Below are 22,006 nucleotides of genomic sequence, written 5' to 3'. Positions count from 1 at the left end.
TTTTTTCTTGCCCTCACTAAACTAAAATAAAACTGTATGAAGAGTGTGTAACTGTTAATTAAAGTAAATAAATCAATTACAACGAAAACATACCCGCACATCTTGATCTTACGAAGAGGTCTGACTGAAATAACTGTATTTTGAAGTATATCAAAATGGGTAAAATATAAGGTTCTAATTTCAACTAATTATTAACTTACTAATTAAAACTAATCATTGTCATTTTTGTTGCTGATATAACGTTAACTTACATGTGAAAGATTGAATAAAAGGACAATCTCTGCCGTGTCTGTCAAACGGACCGTTTGCATTTAAACTGTGTGAGCGCGCGCACTTGTGTTTGTTGATACCAAACAAAGACCAATGTCTCGCGTGCTGGATATATTATGGGAAAATTCACTAATAAATAATTTTAATTACCACTGTTGGCTGTTGCTGCGATTGATCAAATAACATACTGGAAGTGTTTCCGCCGCGTGAGGTTAGGCTTGTTCGACTTCATGCGGCGCCGCAAGAACCGACAGCCGAATGACGTCAAAGTTTCGCGAGAGCGAATTAAAGCAAACTTCTCCGTATGATTTCGTAGCTCTCGCGGTACTTTGACGTCATCAGGTACGTGCTACAAGCAGTGGGTACAAGTCGTAACTCAGAACACAAGTCGTAATTACGAACTGTACGTGGACGTGAAGACTTTTCCAGGGGCGTCATGCAGAATTTTTTTAAGGGGGCACAGTGTGCGCAGCTACCCTTCATACTGTAATCATAATTTTTAAAGTCAATTAAACATCAAAACCTTTTATATAGAACATTCTTATAGACTACACAAAAAGAGAAACATTTATTCATTATTTTGTTAATTATAGTTTTTTGTACAGCGCGTCGTAAACGTGTCAGCACTCAGCCTAGCCCCATTCATTCCCCAGGATCCAAACAAGGATGAATCCAGAAGCCACCAAACACTTCCATGTTTTTCCTATTTAAAGACTATTACATGAGTAGTTACACGAGTAAGTATGGTGGCACAAAATAAAACGTGGCGATTTTTAAGCAGATAAAAAATGAGAACTATATTGTATTGTATAGCCTACTTTACCTCGGGCGCAGTAATATTGACAGAAGTTTAAGCGAGAGGGGGTGTAGTCAGGAGTAATGATGTTACTGCGCGCCAAGGTCGAAGTGCTGCAAACTAAGTGCTCTTCCACTAATGAAAAGATGCTTAATTGATTTTTAGGGTTGAGTGCAAAATCCTCTTGGCTCAAAAATACCCCCCAACAACCCCTGCCGTTTCAATGGGCATGACGCCTCAACACTTTTCACATGAAAAGTATCATGAATAGATTCTTGAAATGACATCCATTCTTCTACTTATTCTATTTAAATATTTTGTGTGCACCTGTATAACCAAATAATGTATTTATTTATAATGTGTCAACTAAAATGCAATGATGCTTATTTATTAAACATAGGGTGAAAATGCCCTAATGCGGGACATCTTTTAATTTCCAGCTTCTGTGAAATGTGCTTTCTATTTGATGATTGCTCAACCCATATGACTGGACATTTGAGAGGTCAATTTAGGTTTTGTTTATTTGGCCATAGATTTAGTGTCCCACATTAGGCAGTGCCACTTTAGGACAATTCGCCCAACTTGTTTTGCCATGAAAACCCACAGGACTTAGTTTAGTTTACTGTTACCATCCCAACAAAACAATACCATGTCTTCAGATTTTTTCAGATAACCCTCAACAAAGAACTTGAAGATCTTGTTTTAACAGATTGATTGATTTGGACAAGACAACCAATATCTCAAAAAGTAAAGGACTGCAAATCGTTCAGGATTTTTAATTATTTTTTTAATAAATGTTATAAGCACAAAGTGTCATCATTTACAAAAAATATAACTGGGAAAACAAAAGCAATCAAATGAACTTTATAAATGTGTTTTTCATACATTATGCGTAATGTTGCAATAAAAGACTTAGATAATTACACGTTCACCACTTCATAAAAATGCTGCAATTATAATTTAATTTGAATTTGATTTCTTTATTTAACCATTATACGAGAACACATTAACTTCAACAGCACCATTCCTGTGTTTTTCCATGACGACTTCCGCTTTGCAAAGGACTACAAAGGGCAATGAAGTCAGGTTTTGCAGGTTTAAAGGCGTTGCCGTGACACGCCTTTATGATACTAGAAAGCAGGAGCGATTTTATTACCTGCACTCACAGTAGCTCTTTACTGATGTACAAGAGTTGCTGTTTGCTCCTTGTATTGTAGATCCCTCTAGATCACTTTTACAAATCTCTACATTTGATTTCTGCATCTCTGCTTCTATTAAATTTAACCTTTTTTCTTCTCTTTGTTTAAACAGCCAAGCACAGCAGCAGAAATGAGTGAAGGACCAGAAAGTGTCAGAGTTGTGGTGGTAGGTTCGGGTTTTGCAGGTTTGGCTGCTGCATCCACACTGGTTAAGGCAGGATTTAAAAATGTTCTGGTTCTTGAGGCGAAGGAAAGAATCGGAGGTCGGGTGCACACAGCTAAGCCATTCACAGAGAATGTCCTCGAAATCGGTGCCAACTGGATTCACGGACAGAAAGGAAACCCTCTTTTCCAGATCGCAAAAGCAGAGAATCTGCTGTCAGAGGAAGCATCAGCAAGCAAAAAGAAGCGCGGTCCGCAATCGGTAACCACCAGAGATTACTTTTTTAGAGAAGATGGAAAGCAAGTCTCAGCAAAGGTTGTAGATGAGGTGTGTTCGTACTTTAGCAAGCTCACCGACAAAGCATTCGACGATGAACTTGAGCGCAAGTACAGAAAACTCTCTATGGGCAATTATCTGGACAAAGCCTTTGAAGAATCATCTTTGGCGAAGACAGACGATGGCAAAAAGGTGTTTGAATGGTGCAAGAGGACTGAATGCACAGATGAAGCTTGTTCTTCTCTCTATGAGGTGTCTGCATCTCAGGATAGTAATTACACTGAACCAGAGGGGGGGTTTTACAACACTTTAGGACCAGGTGGCTATCGAGCAGTCTTAGATGTTCTCCTGAGAAACCTGCCAGCAGATACTATCAAGTGTAATGCACAGGTAAAGACCATCCGGTGGGATTTGATTAAAAATGAAGAAGAGGATTATCCCGTTCAGGTCGTATGTGAAAACGAAAAGACCTTTGAGGCAGAGCATGTGATTGTCACTGTTTCTTTGGGGGTTCTCAAAGACAAAGCAAAGACAATGTTTCAGCCGTCCTTACCAAAAAACAAGCTGAATGCCATTGAGAATCTCGGCTTCGGGACAGTGGGCAAAATTTTCCTGTATTTTGAGAATAAGTTTTGGCCGGAGGACTGTTCTGGGATTCAGATGGTGTGGAATGAGGGGCCAGAAGATGAAGAAGTTTATGAAGCTGCGTCTGAAGGAGAAGCCTGGAAGAAGACTTGGTACAAGAAGATCACAGGCTTTAATACAGTGGCACGTCACCCCACAGCACTTTTAGGCTGGATCACAGGTAGAGAAGCACTGTATATGGAGACGCTTCCCGACAGTGAAATCACCTCTGTCTGTTTAAGGTATTTATGAAAGAGTACAATATAATTCATTGTACAATTACTTAGAGACATTTTATGACCAATATCATTATTTAGAGAGCTATATCTTACATTTTAAAGATGCCATAAAATATTTATTTGAATAGCATGCATATAAAAAGCACAACTTGGGTATCTCAGCCAATCATTGTGTGCCCTGAGAAACCTCACCTGTCATAGGCTTTAAACAAAGCAGAAAACAAATGAGAGGTGTGGCACACCCTTTACAGAAATGTTTTATGCGTGTGCATTCCTACTTGTTATTAAAGGGAGGTACCATTTACATTTTAAATAACTTAAAATATCTTTAATGACAGCAATAAGATGTGGCCATAATTTCTAAAACAAATACTTTTGTCTTTAAAGGTTGCTGAGGTCTTTCACAGGCTGGTCGGTGCCAGACGTCTCAAAGGCATTAATCACCAGATGGGGTACTGATTTCCACGTCCGTGGCTCCTATTCATTTGTCCCTCAAGATGTTGATGGAGTGAAAGAACAGAAGGCTTTAGCATCACCTCTTCCCACTAAAAGTAAAGACAGCGAAGGAAAGGTAACATACCAACAGTATTTAACATTTTTGTATCAGATAATTCATACAAAACAAGGAATGTTTATGTAATCCGCTTTTGTCTCTGCAGCTTCAGGTGTTGTTTGCTGGTGAAGCTACGCATGAGAACTTTTACACCACGACCCATGGAGCTTACCTCACAGGTGTCAGAGAAGCACAAAGACTCATCGACTATTACATATGAACAGCACTGTCCTAGAGAAGAAAACATGCACTTTGGTATCATGAAGACAACATTTTATGAGTCTGTTTACATTTATGCATATACCTTTTCATTGTTAAACAGTTACGTGTTGGCATGCATTAATCAAGTAATATTTCTTCTATTTGCTTTTTAAAGCAATGCAAAAGAATGCTCTTTAAATATACTAATGAAAAGATCATTACAATTTTGATCATATATATTAGGGCTGTCAAAAGATTAATTGCGATTGATCACATATAAAATAAAAGTTTGTTTTTGCGTAATCCATCTGTGTGCACTGTGTGAAATTATTTTGTATATATAAATACACATGCATGTATATATATATATATATATATATATATATATATATATAGAGAGAGAGAGAGAGAGAGAGAGAGAGAGAGAGAGAGAGAGAGAGAGAGAGATTGATTTTAATATATTTTATTATATATAAATAAAATATACATAAATAACATATTTAATTACACACAATAAACACACACAAATACATCATGCAAACAAAAACTTTTATTTTGTATGCAATTAATCTTGATTGATTTTTTTGACAGCCCTTTTATATATAAATACATTTTAAATAATTTATATGATAAAAAATAATTACGTCATCATCAGACTTTCACTTAAACGATAAAGTAGTTTTAAAAGTGTGTTTATAGGTTGTCTATTAAGATAAAAAAATAGTTAAATCTCTTTAACAATAAATTCTATATAGATACTCTTGTTTTTTATTTGTCCATTTCTTCAGGCATATTTCTTTTATTTTTTATTTTTGACAAGATTATCTTAGTGTCTAACCTTTGTATAAGTCTCTGTGTGGTCTGTGCTCAAAATTTAAAGACAGTTTGCCTAAAATTGAAAGTACTAACATTATGTTTTGACAATCACAGTACAATTGTAATGCAAGTTTTTTTATAGGTGTTTTTTTTTAGACATTAATGATTCCTACATTACAAACATAGCTACAACTATTATAATTGATAATGGGTTTGTTAAATTTATAGTGTGTAAATAATTAAGCATTGACAATAGTTTGGGGCACTGAGGGGCTCCAAATAAAATGTTGCTTAGGGCCCCATAAAGGCTTGGGACGGCTCTGACAGAGGGAATATTCCTTCCCACAGACTTCCCACTGAGGTGCCTTGATACAGCACTCTGGGAACAGCCTATTTGTTCAGAAATTTCTTTCTGTGTCTTACCCTCTTGCTTGAGGGTGTCAATGATGGCCTTGTGGGCAGCAGTCAGGTCGGCAGTCTTACTCATGATTGCGGATTTGAGTAATGAACCAGGCTGGGAGTTTTTAAAAGCCTCAGGAATCTTTTGCAGGTGTTTAGAGTTAGTTGATTCAGATGATTAGGTTAATAGCGCGATTAGAGAGCCTTTTCATGATATGCTAATTTTTTGATATAGGAATTTTGGGTTTTTATGAGCTGTATGCCAAAATCATCAGCACCAAAACAACCAAAGACCCGAAACACTTCAGTTGGTGTGCAATGAATCCAAAATACACGAAAGGTAAATTTCTATCATTACACTATGGAAAATAATGAACTTCATCACAATATGCTAATTTTTTTAGAAGGACCTGTACATGAATTTGAATTCTGTTTATTTGCTTCTTTTGAAATGGCGAAGTAGGTAATATATTGAACAGTAGGTGGCGGTATGTGTTAAAGAAGATAGGTAAATAGAGGGTTTTACTTTGAAAAGCACGTACTTCCGGTGGTGTGATGACGTCTTTCGCTGCACGCTTCACACTGTTGCTAGTGCAGAAAGAAAACGGTGAATCAGAGGAATAAATGAGGAGGATGAAACGTGCGAGCGCGTGAACCTCTATGTTTGTGTTAAACAAAGACCAAAGGCTCGCGTGCTAGAAGTGAACGGCTTTTCTGCATAAACGGCAAAATAACGTTTACATTTCTCCACCGTTTTAATTAGTTTACGATCTACGTTGAACACAAAACCCTTCGTCTCTATTTAAAATCTTAATAGTTAGACGTGTAAAGTTATTATGATGAGGAATAAGTATTGATTATGTGATTTGGCATTTTGTTAATAATTGTAGAGTTACTTTTAATGTGTGTAGGGCCGTTTTGCCCTTCCAAATATGGCGGCACCGGTGACCCAAACATCGGTGGCAGTGCTGTGTTTACGACGTCACAAAGTTGCATTTTGTTTGTAGGTTACGTCTGGTATAATATTGCATAGGTTTTAATTGGTTATATTTAGTAAAAATAAAAATGTCTTAAATTTATTTTTTTAATAACGAGAAACAAAGGTTTATCTTTACTAAACTTTATTTGTGAATATAAAATTATGCCTAAATTAAAATTAATTTTATAAAATATTTGTTCCCTTTATTGAAGGGGACTTTGTAAAAACAAACAAAAAAAATTCTAAACTAAGAAAATGGGGTCAATATGTTTAATATGAATCTAGACAAATCATACCATGGGTTTCTTAAATAAATAAATTAAAACTGCTGTCTACTAAAGTCAATGGAACTGACGTCATGTTTCTCTATATGAGAGCAACTTATGTGTTCATGTCAGATTGCACGTTTTGCACACAATAATAACAGCCTCCAAAAAAAGCGAGGGAAGCTCATTGTGGATATCATCAAATTCCAAAACTTCCTCTTCTATTGGATATTCTGTGATCACCTCATTTTAATTTATGCACTTGTTAAATAATATATAGGTCTATATGGACTACAAAGGTCAATGGCATCAGGTATGGCAGGTATTTAAGCGTTACCTTGACACATCTTTATGTGTAGATAGCAAAGCAGGAGTGGTTTTATCACCTGTACTTACAGTAGCTCTTTATTGATGTACAAGGGTTGCCATTTGCTCCTTGGCTTATAGTCTGTGTCTAGATCACTAACAAATCTCTACATTTAATCTCTACTCTTCTCTGTTTAAAAAGCCAAGCACAGCAGCAGAAATGAGTGCATGTGCAGGACCAAAAACTGTTAGAGTTGTGGTGGTAGGTTCGGGTTTTGCAGGTTTGGCTGCAGCATCCACATTGGTAAAGGCAGGATTTCAAAATGTCCTGGTGCTTGAGGCGAAAGAAAGAATCGGAGGTCGGGTGCACACCGCTAAGCCGTTCACCGAGAATGTCCTCGAAATCGGTGCTAACTGGATTCACGGACAGAAAGGAAACCCTCTTTTCCAAATCGCAAAAGAAGAGAATCTGCTGTCAGAGGGACCATCAGCAAGTGTAAACATGTGCCTGCCGCATTCAGTAACCCCCCGAGATTACTTTTTTAGAGAAGATGGAAAGCAGATCACAACAAAGGTTGTAGATCAGGTGTGTTCGCACTTCAGCAAGCTCACCGACAAAGCTTTCGATGATGAACTTGAGCGCAAGTACAGAAAACTCTCTCTGGGCGGTTATCTGGATGAAGCCTTTGAGGAATCACCCTTGGCAGCGACAGACGATGGCAAAAAAGTGTTTGAATGGTGCAAGAGGATTGAATGCACAGATGAAGCTTGTTCTTCTCTCTATGAGGTGTCTGCATCTCAGATTAGTAATTACACTGAACTAGAGGGAGGTTTCTTCAACACTTTAGAACCAGGTGGCTATCGAGCAATCTTAGATGTTCTCCTTAGAAACCTGCCAGCAGAAACTATCAAGTGTAATGCACAGGTAAAGACCATCCGGTGGGATTTGATTAAGAAAGGACAGAAAGAAGAACCAAGATATCCCGTTCAGATCATCTGTGAAAATGGACAGAGCTTTGAGGCGGACCATGTGATTGTCACTGTGTCGTTGGGGGCTCTCAAAGACAAAGCAACGACAATGTTTGAGCCATCATTACCAAAAAACAAGCTGAATGCCATTGAAAATCTCGGCTTTGGGATAGTAGACAAAATTGTCCTGTATTTTGAAGAAAAGTTTTGGCCGGAGGACTGTGCTGGGGTTCAGTTGGTGTGGAATGAGGGGCCAGAAGATAAAGAAGCTTACAAAGCTTTATCTGAAGGAGAAACCTGGAAGACAACGTGGTACAAGAAGATCACCGGTTTTGATACAGTGGCACGTCACCCCACAGCTCTCTTAGGCTGGATCACAGGTAGAGAAGCACTGTATATGGAGACGCTTCCCGACAGTGAAATCGCCGCTATCTGTGTAAGGTATGTGCATAGTACATACATAATAGTTTATTGTAAAAAATACTGTAATTTAAAGGGGACATATCATGGAAATCTGACTTTTTCCATGTTTAAGTGCTATAATTGGGTCCCCAGTGCTTCTGTCAACCTAGAAAATGTGAAAAAGATCACCCTTTAACTTAGTTTTGGTAAACCATTCTCTGCAAGCATGTGAAAAATAGGTCATTGAAAAATCTCTTGTGATGTCAGAAGGGGATAATACCGCCCCTTAATCTGCACTATCCAACCACGGCACTGGCATTTAGTGCAGACATCAGCTCATTTGCATTTTAAAGGACACACCCAAAACGGCATATTTTTACAAAGTGGCAATTTTACATTATATTTACATGACATACTTGTGTCTTTAAAGGTTGCTGAGGTCTTTCACAGGCTGGTCGGTGCCAGACGTCTCAAAGACGTTAATTACCAGATGGGGTACTGATTCCCACGTCCAAGGCTCCTATACATTTGTTCCTCAAGGTGTTGATGGAGTGAAAGAACATAAGGCTTTAGCATCACCTCTTCCCCCTAAAGATAAAGCCAGGGGAAGAAAGGTAACATATTGGCTTCTTAACAGTTTAAGTTTAGTTCTAATATTGATTTATGATTTATTTATGTTATATTACACATAAGCTTACAGTATGTAAACACATACATTTATTAGAAATATTTAATGTAAGTGTTTAGTTTTTTTGTATCAGATAATTAATACAAACATAAAACCATAAATGCTTTAAGTTATTTTTCTCTCTCTTTTTCAGCACCTCCAGGTGTTGTTTGCTGGTGAAGCTACACATGTGAACTTCTACACCACGACTCATGGAGCTTACCTCACAGGTGTCAGAGAAGCACAAAGACTCATCAGCCATTACAAATGAGCAGCGCCATCCTATAGGAGAACATAGACTTTGGTATCATAAAGATAACATTTTATAAGTGTGTGTTTATTCAGACTGCTGTACTACAGTATGCTGTGTTAATTGTTAAACAGCTACGTGTTGGCATGGATTACTGATGAAGAAAAAAATATATGTATGTATATAATATATACAATAATTAAAAGATGATTACAATTTTATTAAGTTGTGTTAATGTCCAGTTCATTTTTGACTAGAATAACAATGAATATATTTACTAATTTTAACAAATAAATTTCAAACCAATACATAAGACTATTATGGCTTTAAATATATTTTCTGATCATGCACAATTTATTTATTTTTAAAAGAAACTTAAAAATAAGTAATGAAACAATCAATACATCATGTTAAAGGATTAACACTATAAGTGCTGCACTACAAAGATTGTTTAAAGAAGCAAAGACGAACAGGGAGATTCAAAGCAATGTGTTGTGCTTGACCAGGATAGCTGTGTCTTTAAATATTAAATGAATAAAATATAAAGAAAAACTAGAATATGCTTTTTTGGTCATACAATGTTTTGACAACCATTTAGCATATCGGTAGCACTATAATAAGGTTGTATTTGTTGCACATTAGTAAATGCATTAGCTACTACAAGCATATTTTAGCTATGAGCAATATAGTTTTTAGCATTTATTTATCTTTGTTAATGTTAGTTATTATTATCAATACAATAGTTCATGTTAAAGGCATAGTTCACCCAAAAATGAAAATTGTGTCATAATTTTCACATCCTTATGTTGATCTAAACCTGTATTAATTTCTTTTTTCTGATGAACACAATAGAAGATATTTTAATAAACGATGGTAAGCACACAGCTGATTCTAACCATTGACTTCCATAGTAGGAAAACAAATATTATGGAAAGATTGTGATAAATGACAAAGAAGATATTCTGATAAATTATGGTAAGCACTCGTTACCCATTAAAATCCATCATATTTGTTTTTCCTACTATGGAAGTCAATGGATGACTAATGTTCACAAATACAACCTTATTTTAAGTGTCACCAACATATCTTTTCAGTCATGGTGCACTAAATTCAAGATTCTTTATTGTCACTTTACAAGTACAGCCAAATTACATCAATCCTATGTGAATGACTATGTGAAACACGTGTGCACTGACGTTTGTTTAAAATATGAGTATGTCATAGCTTAGCTTAAATGTGATTATTGCAATAGTGGAATAGATATGTTTTTATTATTTACTTTCAGATAAAAAACACATTTTATTTTGTTATGTTGCAGTTAATGTAAAATATATTTTAAAATGGTTTAATTGTAATGTTTATTTATTTATGTTTTATTGCTGCTGAAACATTTACATTATTCAGTATTGGATGATCATTTAATATAACTACATTTTAACATCGTTTTTATTTCTCCCTTTTCAAATGGTTTTCTCCAGGGAACATGCCTGGAGAAAAATCCTCTCCCCAAGTAAGCCTATTATTTTTAGAATATGATCTATAGGTTAAGTAATGATATCTATGTTATACAAGAAAGGTAAATTCATTTATTTTTATTTTATTTTTATTTATTTTGTTAACATTACTGCACTGTCATAATTCATTCGCCAGAGAGCTTTATTTTGAAAAGCACATACTTCCGGTATTGTGTTCCGTCGTCTTTCCGCTGAATAACTTCACACCGTTACTAGTGCAAGAAGAAACCGGTGAATCAGAGGAACACAGGGGACGGAGGAGGAGTGTTACAGAATATTCGCGAGACGGTGAGACGAATATATAAATGTATATATAGCATCATACAGCAGCTACTGATGTTACATGATTTATGTCTAGAGATGACTTTTCTTATCTTTTTCCCGAATATTTACCCGTATGCAGTCATTACTAGATATTATCATGGTCCTTAATCTCACATCAGCATCTGGGAATGCATGGAAGTTTAAACAGGGTTTTAATGTAAATCGACCTGTTAAACTAAACCAACGTGTCTCATATTTGCTTTCGCTTTAAACGCGTAACCTGAGCTGATCTCTCACAGACACACAGCTAAAACTTTAACTGGTTGTAAATAAGTTTCATGCAGAAGCGGAACTTACAGAAAGAAAGTGATGCATATAATAATAGTACATGGCAATATTGTACTAACTTACTTACAATAATAACTACTTTACTTTACTGTGCTGTTATAAAGAAAGTCTAGAGGCTAAATAAGGAGTTCTTCAATTGTTAGCCCAGAACTTCAGTCCTCATACAAAACAGATTTTTAATAATATTTTGCACTAGTTTATTATATTTATTTATTTTATTTATATGCAACAGTGAATATATTATGAGAGAATTTTGTCATTTTTACAACAATGAAGATTACATTTTAAAACCCTACTGAAAAAAACAGCATAAGCTGGTGAGCTGGTCTCCCAGCTTAGTTTTAGCTGGTTTAGCTATTTGATCACTTTTTAAGTGCTGAAACCAGCTACTGCCACCTTAAAACCAGCTACCAGCTTATGCCACCTTAAAACCAACTAACAGCTTATGCTGGTCTTAGCTGGATTTTCAGTAAGGAAATCTCTTAAATTTTGGCAGAATTGTTGTTCATAATTTAGTAAAATATTTTTTTATGTAATTTTTTTATTTTAACAAAAAACTCACCTTAAAATAAAAACCTCCTCAAAAATAATACAATAATAATAAGTTTCTAAAAAAATAAATGTTAATGTCTTATATGTTAAGAACATCTGGGTCTATGACAATGTTAAAAGGATTAAATCTATACATAAAAGTTAAAGTTGCAAACGTAAATTAAAGAAACAATCTACACAACAAAAATAATAAATTTTAAATCTGTTAAAATCACCCCTTGGGACATAAACACATCAATAGTTGGGGACAAAACTTACATTGCGTGTTAAATTATGTAATCAAAAGCGAAGCTGATGTGGATTATAGCAGAATATATTGCAGCTCAAGAAAGTTGCTCCACCCTCTGTAAACACATACGTGTACATTTCCTCTTCTCTTTTTATCTCTCATCATTCATAAGGTCCCTTGTTGAGAGTGATGATCCACAGGTTCCTGTAAACATTTCTTCGCCTTTAGAACCCTAAAAATCTTCACCAACAGCAGCTTTTAAGTTTCAGCAATGGAGATGTTGCACCAGAGACCTGCGAGGAGAACGTTGCTGTTTGCTTTCGTCGCAGTATGCCTATTTGTAGCTATTTCCTCCGATGAAGATTACTACAAGCTGTTGGGTATTTCTAAAGAGTCCAGTACTCGTGAAATTCGACAGGCTTTCAAAAAGCTCGCTCTCACGATGCATCCGGATAAAAACCCAGTGAGTAGCTTTATTAACGCATGCCATCAAGACGTGTGTGTTTTGTCTTTTCATGCGAAACTGACAACGCTTTCATTTTGTCTTTTCAGAATGATGAAGCGGCCCATGACAGGTTCCTGAAGATCAATCGGGCCTATGAGGTGTTGAAGGATGAAGACTTGAGGAAGAAATATGACAAATATGGAGAGAAGGGCTTGCAAGATGAACAGCAGGGAGGAAGATATGAAAGCTGGAACTATTACAGATATGATTTTGGTAATTTGCTTCAAGTCTTTATGGATTTTTTAAACGGAGTACCAACAGAAAATGAAGGTGTCGTTTGTTAAAGGGGACATATCATGAAAATCTGATTTTTTTCATGTTTAAGTGCTATAATTGGGTCCCCAGTGCTTCTATCAACCTAGAAAATGTGAAAAAGATCAACCCATTAATTAGTTTCTCTGCAAGCATGTGAAAAAAAAGATGTGATGTCAGAAGAGGATAATAGCACCCCTTAATCTGCACTATCCAACCACGCCACTGCCATTTAGTGCAGAGATCAGCTCATTTGCATTTTAAATGACACACCCAAAATGACACATTTTTGCTCACACTTACAAAGTGACAATTTTAACATGATAAATTATCTATATAGTATTTTGAGCTTAAACTTCACATACGTACTCTGGAGACACCAAAGATTTATTTTACATCTTAAAAAAGTCTTGTGAAATGTCCCCTTTAAATATATGCAATATTTGTGTATACTATTTAAATTTCTATCCATTAAACTGTGTTTTTCAGGCATTTACGATGATGACCTAGAAATTACTACGCTAGACAGAGGAGACTTCGGTAAGTGAAGAGTATTTGACCCAGATGCGTTATATTTCTAAAGTGCCTAAAAATGTGTTTGTTTGCTTGAATCTCACAAAAATCAGGTCATGTTTTCTTAGAAAAGAAAATATTTTGCATAAACTTCCCCAGCCTTTCCCGCACTTTCAAAACATTGCAGCATTGAAAAGAGTTTGGAGATCCGTGTCCTGTTTGAGTTGTCATAATTTTTGCAATTGTTGTGATGCTAGTGCTGATAAATACACCATACTACACATGTGTTTTATCTGTTTGCGACCCCAGGGAACACACATGCTGCTAAAAAAAGTATATCTTATAATGCTTTTTAAGTCGCTTTGGATAAAAGCGTCTGTCAAATGTGACCCTGGACCACAAAACCAGTCATAAGTCCCATGGGTATATTTGTAACAAAAGCCAAAAATATATTGTATGGGTCAAAATGATAATTTATGCCAAAAATTATTAAGATGTTATGTAAAGGTCATATTACATAAAGATATGTTGTACATTTCTTACTGTAAATATATCATAACTTTATTTTTGTGAGTGGATGCAGTTGACTTCATTTGGACAACTTTAAAGGCGATATTTTTTTCCGTATTTTGATTTTTACACCCTCAGATTCCAAGTTTTCAAATATTCTCCTATCCTAACAAACTTCATCAATACAAAGCTTTTAGTTGATGTACAAGTCTCAATAAAAAAAAAAAAGTACCCTTACGAATGGGTTTTGAGTGTCACAAATGTATACAAATAAATGCAATACAGCAAAAGAGAAATTGCTTAAAAATGAGTTAGTTTTAGTAACAAATGTGACATAGACAATTGTGACCCAGTCTTAAAGGTGCAGTGTGTAAATTTTAGCCACATCTAGTGGTGAGGTTGCGAATTGCAACCAACGGCTTAGTCCACTGCTCACCCCTCGCTTTTGAAACACATAGAAAAGCTACGGTAGCCGCCACCGGACAAACATGTCATTGTCGGAGACAACTTAGTAAAAAAGTTTGTCCGTTAAAGTCGCCATGAAACGGAAGTAGCGATTGCCTTATTTTCCCCGTGGTGACGTATATCCGAATGAAACGGCTTCTGAAATGAAATAAGGCAGGGCTGGATTTGAATTTGTCCATCGAGATCTGATTGGATCGTTTGAAGTTGGGTCGTGTTGCTATTTGCTAATCGCTGCAATCTTCTCCCGGACCCCGCCCACCTGCCATACCATATGACCCGAAGTGAAGAGAGATCGTTTTGAGGAGGGGAGAAGATTTGCATTTTTGATTAAAGATTATGAGCACACACAAATTTTTTAAAAATAATGAAGCTCACAAATAAGTCATTTGTTAAAAATACCACAATATTAAAAAAAATCGTTTTTTATTTCAATTTCATTGCGACTTTAAGGGCTTCTCTAGAAACATGGCGGCACAAAATGGCGACTTCCATGTAAGGGGACCCTCGGTGTATGTAGATAAAAACATCTCATTCTAAGGTAATAAACACATAACGGCAGGGTCCGAAATTAACACCCGCCAAGCGCCAAATGCGAGTAGATTTTCCGTTTGGCGACTAAATTCAAAAGGCTACCCGCCACACTGGCGGGTGATTTTCATACCAAAATATTAATGCAATATAATGTGTTTGCCAGTAACTGATCTGGGAATGAGGTGAGCTAGCCACAGAACGTCTCTACGCTCCAAGTCTCGCACTAGAGACGGTCTGTTGCTAGCTAGTACTGCAGGTAACTTGCGGTCTGCAGCTATCTGCTGCATATTAGCTATCAAAATGCATCCCTGCCCTGCCCGTCGGGCTATCTTGACTTATAGGGAGGAAAACATATATTTAAAGGCTTATGCATTCTTTCACAGATTTGGATGGGTAATAATGGTGTATGAAATTCAGGCATTGGGAATTTAAATTACGTTTGAGCGCGCGCTCGAGTTTTACTTTCACTTTCGCGATCGCGCGAAAAGACGCAGTACAGGAAGCAATCCGTCATGATTTCTCATGGATTTGTTGGGCAAATCCTCCAACTTCGTCCTGTCAGTCATTACTATCCTCACGTAAGAAAATTAAATCTCTCGCAGCAAGCTTTAAAGTGATATAGATTGTACGGGCAGTGAAGAGAGTGACTCTGTGCAGAATCTCTCTTAAAGCGACAGTAGCCCCTGTTTTTCTGATTGAAAAAATTATCCAATCTGTAACTGGATGATCCAAACTGTGAGTTTTGTGACCCACTAAACCACTTTTAAATGGTGATTAAATCTGGTGTGTGGGGATGAGCAGGAAAAGTTGGTTTACATGGAAATCCAGTCTTTTTGTTTGTTTAAAAAACAACAGCATCAAAACAACAACAAATTTGTGTTTTGATAGATGTTTTGTCTTAATATTCTACATTAAAAGTACTGTATTTTTTATTCGGGCTACTTGCATTCATTTTGGGCTATCAAAAGCTGAAGAGTGCCTGCCCAAGGGCTACCAGGGATTTTGAAATTTTGCGAGCCCTGCCATGAATGCAGCAAATTAAATTAATGTACATGTGACAAAAAAGGCTGTTATTATTCTGGCCGGTAAAAAATGTGTTTGGCTGGTGGATTTTTTTCATCTACCAGTCCCCGTGGCAGGTGAGCCAAAAAGTTAATTTCGGACCCTGCATAACGGTTCATTATAAAAGGTCTTTATACACCCCCGATAATATAGTTTTGTATATTATTTTGCATTTCGGTTAAGAAATCCTTCTAAAAATTACACACTGCACCTTTAAACCCAGCGAAAGTTATTTTTGTTGTGCTTTACTGTTTTCTACATACGTAAAATCTACATAGTGTAAAGTCAAGATGAAAACATAACCTTGATATCTTTAATATTGACTGAAATCAAACTTTGATGCTCTAAATCTCATCAATCTTATCTCGACTTTAGCCTGGATTTCACAGATAGGGTCACATATTCCGTTTTGTTAACTTCACCCATTACTTTTTCAGCTGATCTCATTGTTATTTTCTTTCAAAAAGACATCTGACCTGTTCTTGCTAATGGTGGTGGTCACATGGTTTTTTCTTTCCACAGATGCAGCGGTTAATTCTGGAGAGGTCTGGTTTGTGAATTTCTATTTCCCACGCTGCTCGCACTGTCACGACCTCGCCCCCACGGTACGTAACTCAACCCTTCATCTCATATTTACTTTCTCAATGCATGTTGTAGTGTATTTATTTGACCACCGTGTGATTGCGTCCCACAGTGGCGGGAGTTTGCAAAGGAAATGGATGGGGTGATTCGAATCGGTGCGGTAAACTGTGGTGACAATGGCAGGCTGTGCCGTAGTAAAGGTGTCAGCAGTTACCCCAGCCTTTATGTGTTCAGATCCGGAATGGTGAGAAAGTATTGCTTTTCGTCAGGATGTGTGTATGTGTACTGTACAGTGACCCTAAAATATCAATGTAATACCAACAGAATCCAGAGAAGTACCATGGCGACCGATCAAAATCAAACCTCATCGCGTTTGCCATGCAGTATGTGCAAAGCAAAGTGACTGAACTTTGGCAAGGTATTCGATTTTAATATTTATGATTTATTATTTTTTTATTTTGGTGGGGTCCTAATATCACATTTAAAAACAGTTTTTCCCTACGTAGTTTTAGCATTTGAAAAATGTAAGTGCATTGGGTTTTTATTGTGTGTGTAAAATTGTATGGGTTTATATTTTCAGGCAATATCTTCACTGAGATTGATCGGGCATTTGGTGAAAGAATCGGATGGCTAATAACCTTTTGTGCTGATACTGGAGGTATGATAATAGCGATATTTTTTTTAAATGTCAATTATGGATGCATTTAATCTATAGCAGAATAAAAGTTTTTGTTTACATCATATATGTGTGTGAACTGTGTATAATTATTATATATATATAAATATGCACACGTGCATGTATAATTTTAAGAAAAAATATATATTTATATATAATATAAATTATACATAAATATACAAATTTATATACACATGTAAACATTTCTTAAATATATACATCCATTATATACAGTTCACACACACATGATGTAAAGAAAAACTTTAATTCTGCTATAGATTAATAGCGATTGATCGTTATGCATCCCTAATGTCAATAAAAAATGTACGAAATGACAGCTTTTCCATTAACTGATGTTATGAGACTAAGACGTATATTTCGTTCTCTCGCATGGCAATGTAATTTGTTCTCTCGCGTTAAGTCATTAAAAAAAACGTCGCCATTTTGAATGACTTACCGCTAGAGAACAAATTTCGTTTTAGTCGCATGACTTATTATGCATGTCAGGTGACATGTTAAAGGAATAGTCTACTCATTTTCAATATTAAAATATGTTATTACCTTAACTAAGAATTGTTGATACATCCCTCTATCATCTGTGTGCGTGCACGTAAGCGCTGGAGCACGCTGCGACGCTTCGATAGCATTTAGCTTAGCCCCATTCATTCAATGGTACCAATCAGAGATAAAGTTAGAAGTGACCAAACACATCAACGTTTTTCCTATTTAAGACGAGTAGTTATACGAGCAAGTTTGGTGGTACAAAATAAAACGTAGCGCTTTTCTAAGAGGGAGGGTGTTACTGCGCCGAGTCGAAGTACTCCCAAAAGTGCTATTTCGCCGTAAATTATAGTTCCTCTTTTAAATCCGCTTAGAAAAGCGCTACGTTTTATTTTGTACCACCAAACTTGCTCGTATAACTACTCGTCTTAAATAGGAAAAACGTTGATGTGTTTGGTCACTTCTAACTTTATCTCTGATTGGTACCATTGAATGAATGGGGCTAAGCTAAATGCTATCGAAGCGTCGTAGCGCGCTCCAGCGCTTACGTGCACGCACACAGATGATAGAGGGATGTATCAACAATTCTTAGTTAAGGTAATAACATATTTTAAAATAGAAAATGAGTTAACTATTCCTTTAATGCGAATATTTGCATATGTTCCTTTTTTAAGTACTGCCTGAAAAACCACCTCACCCTAGCGTAAAAAGTTTTTGCGATATATGGGAGTTTTTGCCAAATTGATGTTTTTCCTTTGGCCGTATTTCAATTTGCAGTTTCATTTAGCAAAATTTTAAGGTAAATGGAAACGCTGTTTATAAAATCCTGAATAATTTTTATAGATCAAGTAAATCAGGAATCGTTCTCGGTCTTGCTGAAAAGTCATTCAAACTTCAATGTTTCTCATAGATTGCCTGGAATCTCAGACGAGACGGAAGCTCGCTGGAATGTTGGTAAGTGTTGGGTGATGCTAAATCAAATTCAATTCCTTAGTCCCAATAATGATTGTGAATAATCCATTGTTTCTCTGTTCAGGATGGTCTTGTACATGTAGGCTGGATGGATTGTACTAAACAGGGAGATCTGTGTGACAGCTTTGACGTCACTACCAGCACGACGGCCCTTTTTCCTCCTGGAAGTTCTCTTGAACAGAAAGGAAGTGTATTGGTAAAGATCCCATCTGACGTTTTTAAAGGAATGATTGTGTAAAAGTAGGGCTGTCAATCTTCAAAATCGTTTCTGAACGCATTACAAATGTATTGCAGAAACACGCAACAAAGACTGTAAACCATGTAGTACTGAATTGCAGAGTTAGATCGTTAAATAGTTTTTTCACCATTTCTCAGTTCAGGATTTTTATTAGGAGGGCCTAAAACGGTGGCTCGATGACGCACTTGAGCCAGTGGGCATGGCCCCGCCCCTCACACAATCGTGAGCGTCTATTTGATTGTAGTAGTATTTGAAAGTTGAGAGAGACTGGCAGCTTTTCCGCGAGTGGGCGTGGTTTCAGCGCAGACAGTGGAAACGCCTACAACGTTTGAGAGCAGATAATCCTGCCTGTTTTTCTGTTTTCTGATTTTGATAACTTATTTTATTTATTTGGCTTTTTTTTAATCATTCAAATTTAGCTAGGTGGTTAATCACACTTTTTTTGTGGTGTCGCAAACTCAGAACGCATTTAATATCTGACTTTACAAGGACTTTAAAGAAAAATGCTATATGTGCTATAACTATAAATAATGTAATATTTGATATGCTATACAATAAAATTAGTAAAATTCATTTGAATTAAAATAGCCAACATATATTTTTTACATTCTTTTTGATTGTTGATTATCTTTCACATGTCAGAGAATGTGCATGCATTTTTTTTTAATATACATAACTTTGAAATAATAAAAACATTTAGTTATTGCAAATCATTGTTATATACACATTTGCACTATTCCGATGATTTCAATATATTATGTGACCCCAGTAAAGCATAAATTGAAATTTACTGAGATATCAGTGTGTATTTTATATCATATTGCTGGCTTTGCACTTAAATTTGAATGGCATTACTGTAAAACCTTTAAAAAATTTAACTAAAAAGATAATTTTCTTTAAAATGTTTTAATTAAGCCAAATTAGCTGAAAAGCGCAAATATTTCTTTCAAAAGAGCAAATTTAATTTTACTTATGACTTTATCAACTTTGCAGTTTATTCAGAGTTTGGATGCTAAGGAGATATATGCGCAAGTATTGAGACATCTGCCTGACTTGGAGATGCTTACAAAAGAGAGCTTTGAGGTAAGATCACAAGTAGGGCTGCACGATAAATCGCATGGGATTATCATGCGCATCTCGTCAGTAATTGGGGCAATTTCGCATTAATTATCGCGGACGTATCGCCCTGCGATATGGCCCAGCTTGTCAGTGAACTACGGCTTTGTGTAGTAAATGCCGCTCCATCTGAAAGCAGGTGATGACGATTTACTACTAATCAATGAGCTGGCTTTACTGATGAGATGCGTATGATATCCCATGTGATTTATTGTGCAGCCCTAATCTCAAGTATGTTATCACTAACACCATATGTAAACATAAAAACGTGTGTTTGCATTGAACTGTACCACACCCAACACTACGTGTATCAATGTTTACATGGGAAACTAACACTTGGCGAAGAGTATATGTGACACAACTGTATATCACTGTTAAACTTTCTTGAAAGATACCTATATTATTATATTTTTTTGCATTTTAGCATAAATTGGCTCATCATCGATGGCTCATCAGCTTCTCATTTGGACATGATGACCTGGCATCACATGAGTTTAAAAAACTCAAATCTCTGTTGAAAGACTCTCACATACAGGTGACTAATTTGTTTCTTTGTCATCTTATCCAATAAAGAAATAGTTTATTCAAAAATTTCCTATTCAATTTCACTCCCATGTTCATCTGAACCCGTGTGACAGTCTTCTGTTGAACACTAAATTAAAAATGGATGCTGTTTTTATTTACAAAAGCAGTTTATACCTTTTTCATAACACTTTTAGTGTCTTATGGAATGCTGGTTTATTATACAGGTTATGCTTGTTAGGAAACAACATTTGAGATAAACAATGTCTTTAGTCAGTACAGAAGTCATGATTTATCATATTGGATTGTATCCGTACAGGTGGGGAAGGTGGACTGTATCTCGGATTCAGATCTCTGTTCTTCTTTATATATTCACAAACCATGTGTGGCTGTTTTTAAAGGGCTTGGAATTCATGATTATGAGATCCACCATGGTGAGTTCAAACATGTGAATTTGAATAAAAAAACATATTAAATGATACAATGCAGTGCTGCTGGTTAGTAGCCTTATTTTTCTGAGGTTTAAAGACGCCAGTTTTTTTAACGCTGCTAACAATATCTATATAGCCTACTGTCTACAAACATTAATAATATTAACATTACTATACATCGTTTATAAGGTCTACGGGTTTAGCATCAGCGTATTGTCTCTGTTTTGAGATACAGATGCTTTAGCATCATAAATATAGTATTTTGTTACAGAAGTCCAGATGACAACATGCAAAATATAAACGGGACTCCTTACCTTGTGTTGATATAACGATCACGGATCGAATCCAGCCTGTTTCAGATGTGTGAATAACCCATAAAAACTCTCCAATAAAATACATCTAATGACCATTTTTGTTCACAAATGCGTATAATCCATGAAATATAGATATATAGTCTGTTGTGTACATCAGATTTCACATGAACCTCTTGTAATAGAATATAATATACAATCTGAGGACTAGTTACATCGTAACACTTGTATATGAGATTACAGTCGCGTTCAAACCCTTTTAGTGAAAGTAGGTCTTAGAAACATTGTTTCTAAAAGTAGGCGGGAGTATAATACATAATATCCAAACAGCGCTGTCAAATATCGTGAAGTCCAATGACTTCATGAAAAATATTGATAGACAGAACGTGTAGCCAATTAGATAACAAATCCAACGATCTTTATGTGACGTTATATTTCCTGGTGTGGAAACGGCATTTTATACGCTTACATAAGGATAAATAATAAGAAGAACGAACGTGTATGCATGTAAACAAAAGACTTTTATTTTGGGGCTAA

The 22,006-nt window shown here is 36.0% G+C and overlaps 3 protein-coding genes and 2 long non-coding RNA genes across 8 annotated transcripts in view; 3 read left to right on the top strand and 2 right to left on the bottom strand.

The window, feature by feature from the left end:
- LOC129451578 (uncharacterized) overlaps window positions 1–545 on the bottom strand; it is a 119,262-nt gene extending 118,717 nt beyond the window's left edge. For 2 of the 3 annotated variants that reach the window (XR_012358143.1, XR_008646813.2), the window contains exon 1: window positions 252–521. This is a non-coding gene — a long non-coding RNA (uncharacterized lncRNA). Of the gene's footprint in view, window positions 1–251 lie in introns of all 3 variants that reach the window. The other variant, XR_008646814.2, reaches the window with a different exon arrangement.
- A 1,486-nt stretch (window positions 546–2,031) lies between these two features.
- LOC129452149 (spermine oxidase) lies at window positions 2,032–4,633 on the top strand. The gene is made up of 3 exons (XM_055215831.2): window positions 2,032–3,570; window positions 3,955–4,138; window positions 4,227–4,633. Exons 1-3 carry the CDS (start codon window positions 2,396–2,398, stop codon window positions 4,338–4,340), a joined length of 1,473 nt encoding a protein of 490 aa, XP_055071806.2. The 5' UTR covers window positions 2,032–2,395; the 3' UTR covers window positions 4,341–4,633.
- LOC129452151 (uncharacterized) lies at window positions 3,976–6,211 on the bottom strand. Its single transcript, XR_008647002.2, has 3 exons — window positions 6,079–6,211; window positions 4,293–4,351; window positions 3,976–4,112 (listed from the first exon to the last, which is right to left on the bottom strand). It is a non-coding gene; the product is annotated as an uncharacterized lncRNA (long non-coding RNA).
- Window positions 6,212–6,421: 210 nt separating this feature from the next.
- On the top strand, window positions 6,422–9,596 carry LOC129452150 (spermine oxidase). Of its 2 annotated transcripts, none has more exons than XM_055215833.2 (4): window positions 6,422–7,094; window positions 7,290–8,497; window positions 8,889–9,072; window positions 9,280–9,596. In XM_055215833.2, exons 1-4 carry the CDS (start codon window positions 7,068–7,070, stop codon window positions 9,394–9,396), a joined length of 1,536 nt encoding a protein of 511 aa, XP_055071808.2. In that variant the 5' UTR covers window positions 6,422–7,067; the 3' UTR covers window positions 9,397–9,596. The 2 variants fall into 2 exon arrangements, with proteins under 2 accessions (XP_055071808.2, XP_073710791.1); XM_073854690.1 differs by having other exon boundaries at window positions 6,422–7,103.
- Window positions 9,597–11,036: 1,440 nt separating this feature from the next.
- The window catches only part of dnajc10 (DnaJ (Hsp40) homolog, subfamily C, member 10), a 29,322-nt gene continuing 18,352 nt past the window's right edge, over window positions 11,037–22,006 (top strand). The window contains exons 1-13 of the mRNA XM_073854689.1: window positions 11,037–11,177; window positions 12,455–12,745; window positions 12,835–13,000; window positions 13,529–13,579; window positions 16,643–16,725; window positions 16,815–16,946; window positions 17,027–17,120; window positions 17,283–17,360; window positions 18,790–18,833; window positions 18,916–19,047; window positions 20,083–20,172; window positions 20,630–20,740; window positions 21,047–21,161. Of these exons, the coding sequence (XP_073710790.1) occupies window positions 12,554–12,745; window positions 12,835–13,000; window positions 13,529–13,579; window positions 16,643–16,725; window positions 16,815–16,946; window positions 17,027–17,120; window positions 17,283–17,360; window positions 18,790–18,833; window positions 18,916–19,047; window positions 20,083–20,172; window positions 20,630–20,740; window positions 21,047–21,161 (1,288 nt within the window). The 5' untranslated portion in view covers window positions 11,037–11,177; window positions 12,455–12,553. The remainder of the gene's footprint in view (window positions 11,178–12,454; window positions 12,746–12,834; window positions 13,001–13,528; window positions 13,580–16,642; window positions 16,726–16,814; window positions 16,947–17,026; window positions 17,121–17,282; window positions 17,361–18,789; window positions 18,834–18,915; window positions 19,048–20,082; window positions 20,173–20,629; window positions 20,741–21,046; window positions 21,162–22,006) is intronic.

This window comes from Misgurnus anguillicaudatus, chromosome 17 (assembly GCF_027580225.2).
Source record: "Misgurnus anguillicaudatus chromosome 17, ASM2758022v2, whole genome shotgun sequence".
Taxonomy (NCBI): domain Eukaryota; kingdom Metazoa; phylum Chordata; class Actinopteri; order Cypriniformes; family Cobitidae; genus Misgurnus; species Misgurnus anguillicaudatus.
The sequence above is the reverse complement of the archived record's forward strand: the minus strand, read 5'-3'. Positions and strand labels throughout refer to the sequence as shown.

Coding starts and splice junctions, on each gene's coding strand:
- LOC129452150 (XM_073854690.1), top strand. CDS start 7,068: ATGGACTACAAAGGTCAATGGCATCAGGTATGGCAG. Junction 7,104..7,289: donor AATGGCATCAGGTATGGCAG/GTATTTAAGCGT, acceptor CTGTTTAAAAAG/CCAAGCACAGCAGCAGAAAT. Junction 9,073..9,279: donor ATAAAGCCAGGGGAAGAAAG/GTAACATATTGG, acceptor TCTCTTTTTCAG/CACCTCCAGGTGTTGTTTGC.
- LOC129452149 (XM_055215831.2), top strand. CDS start 2,396: ATGAGTGAAGGACCAGAAAGTGTCAGAGTTGTGGTGGTAGGTTCGGGT. Junction 3,571..3,954: donor ATCACCTCTGTCTGTTTAAG/GTATTTATGAAA, acceptor TTGTCTTTAAAG/GTTGCTGAGGTCTTTCACAG. Junction 4,139..4,226: donor GTAAAGACAGCGAAGGAAAG/GTAACATACCAA, acceptor TTGTCTCTGCAG/CTTCAGGTGTTGTTTGCTGG.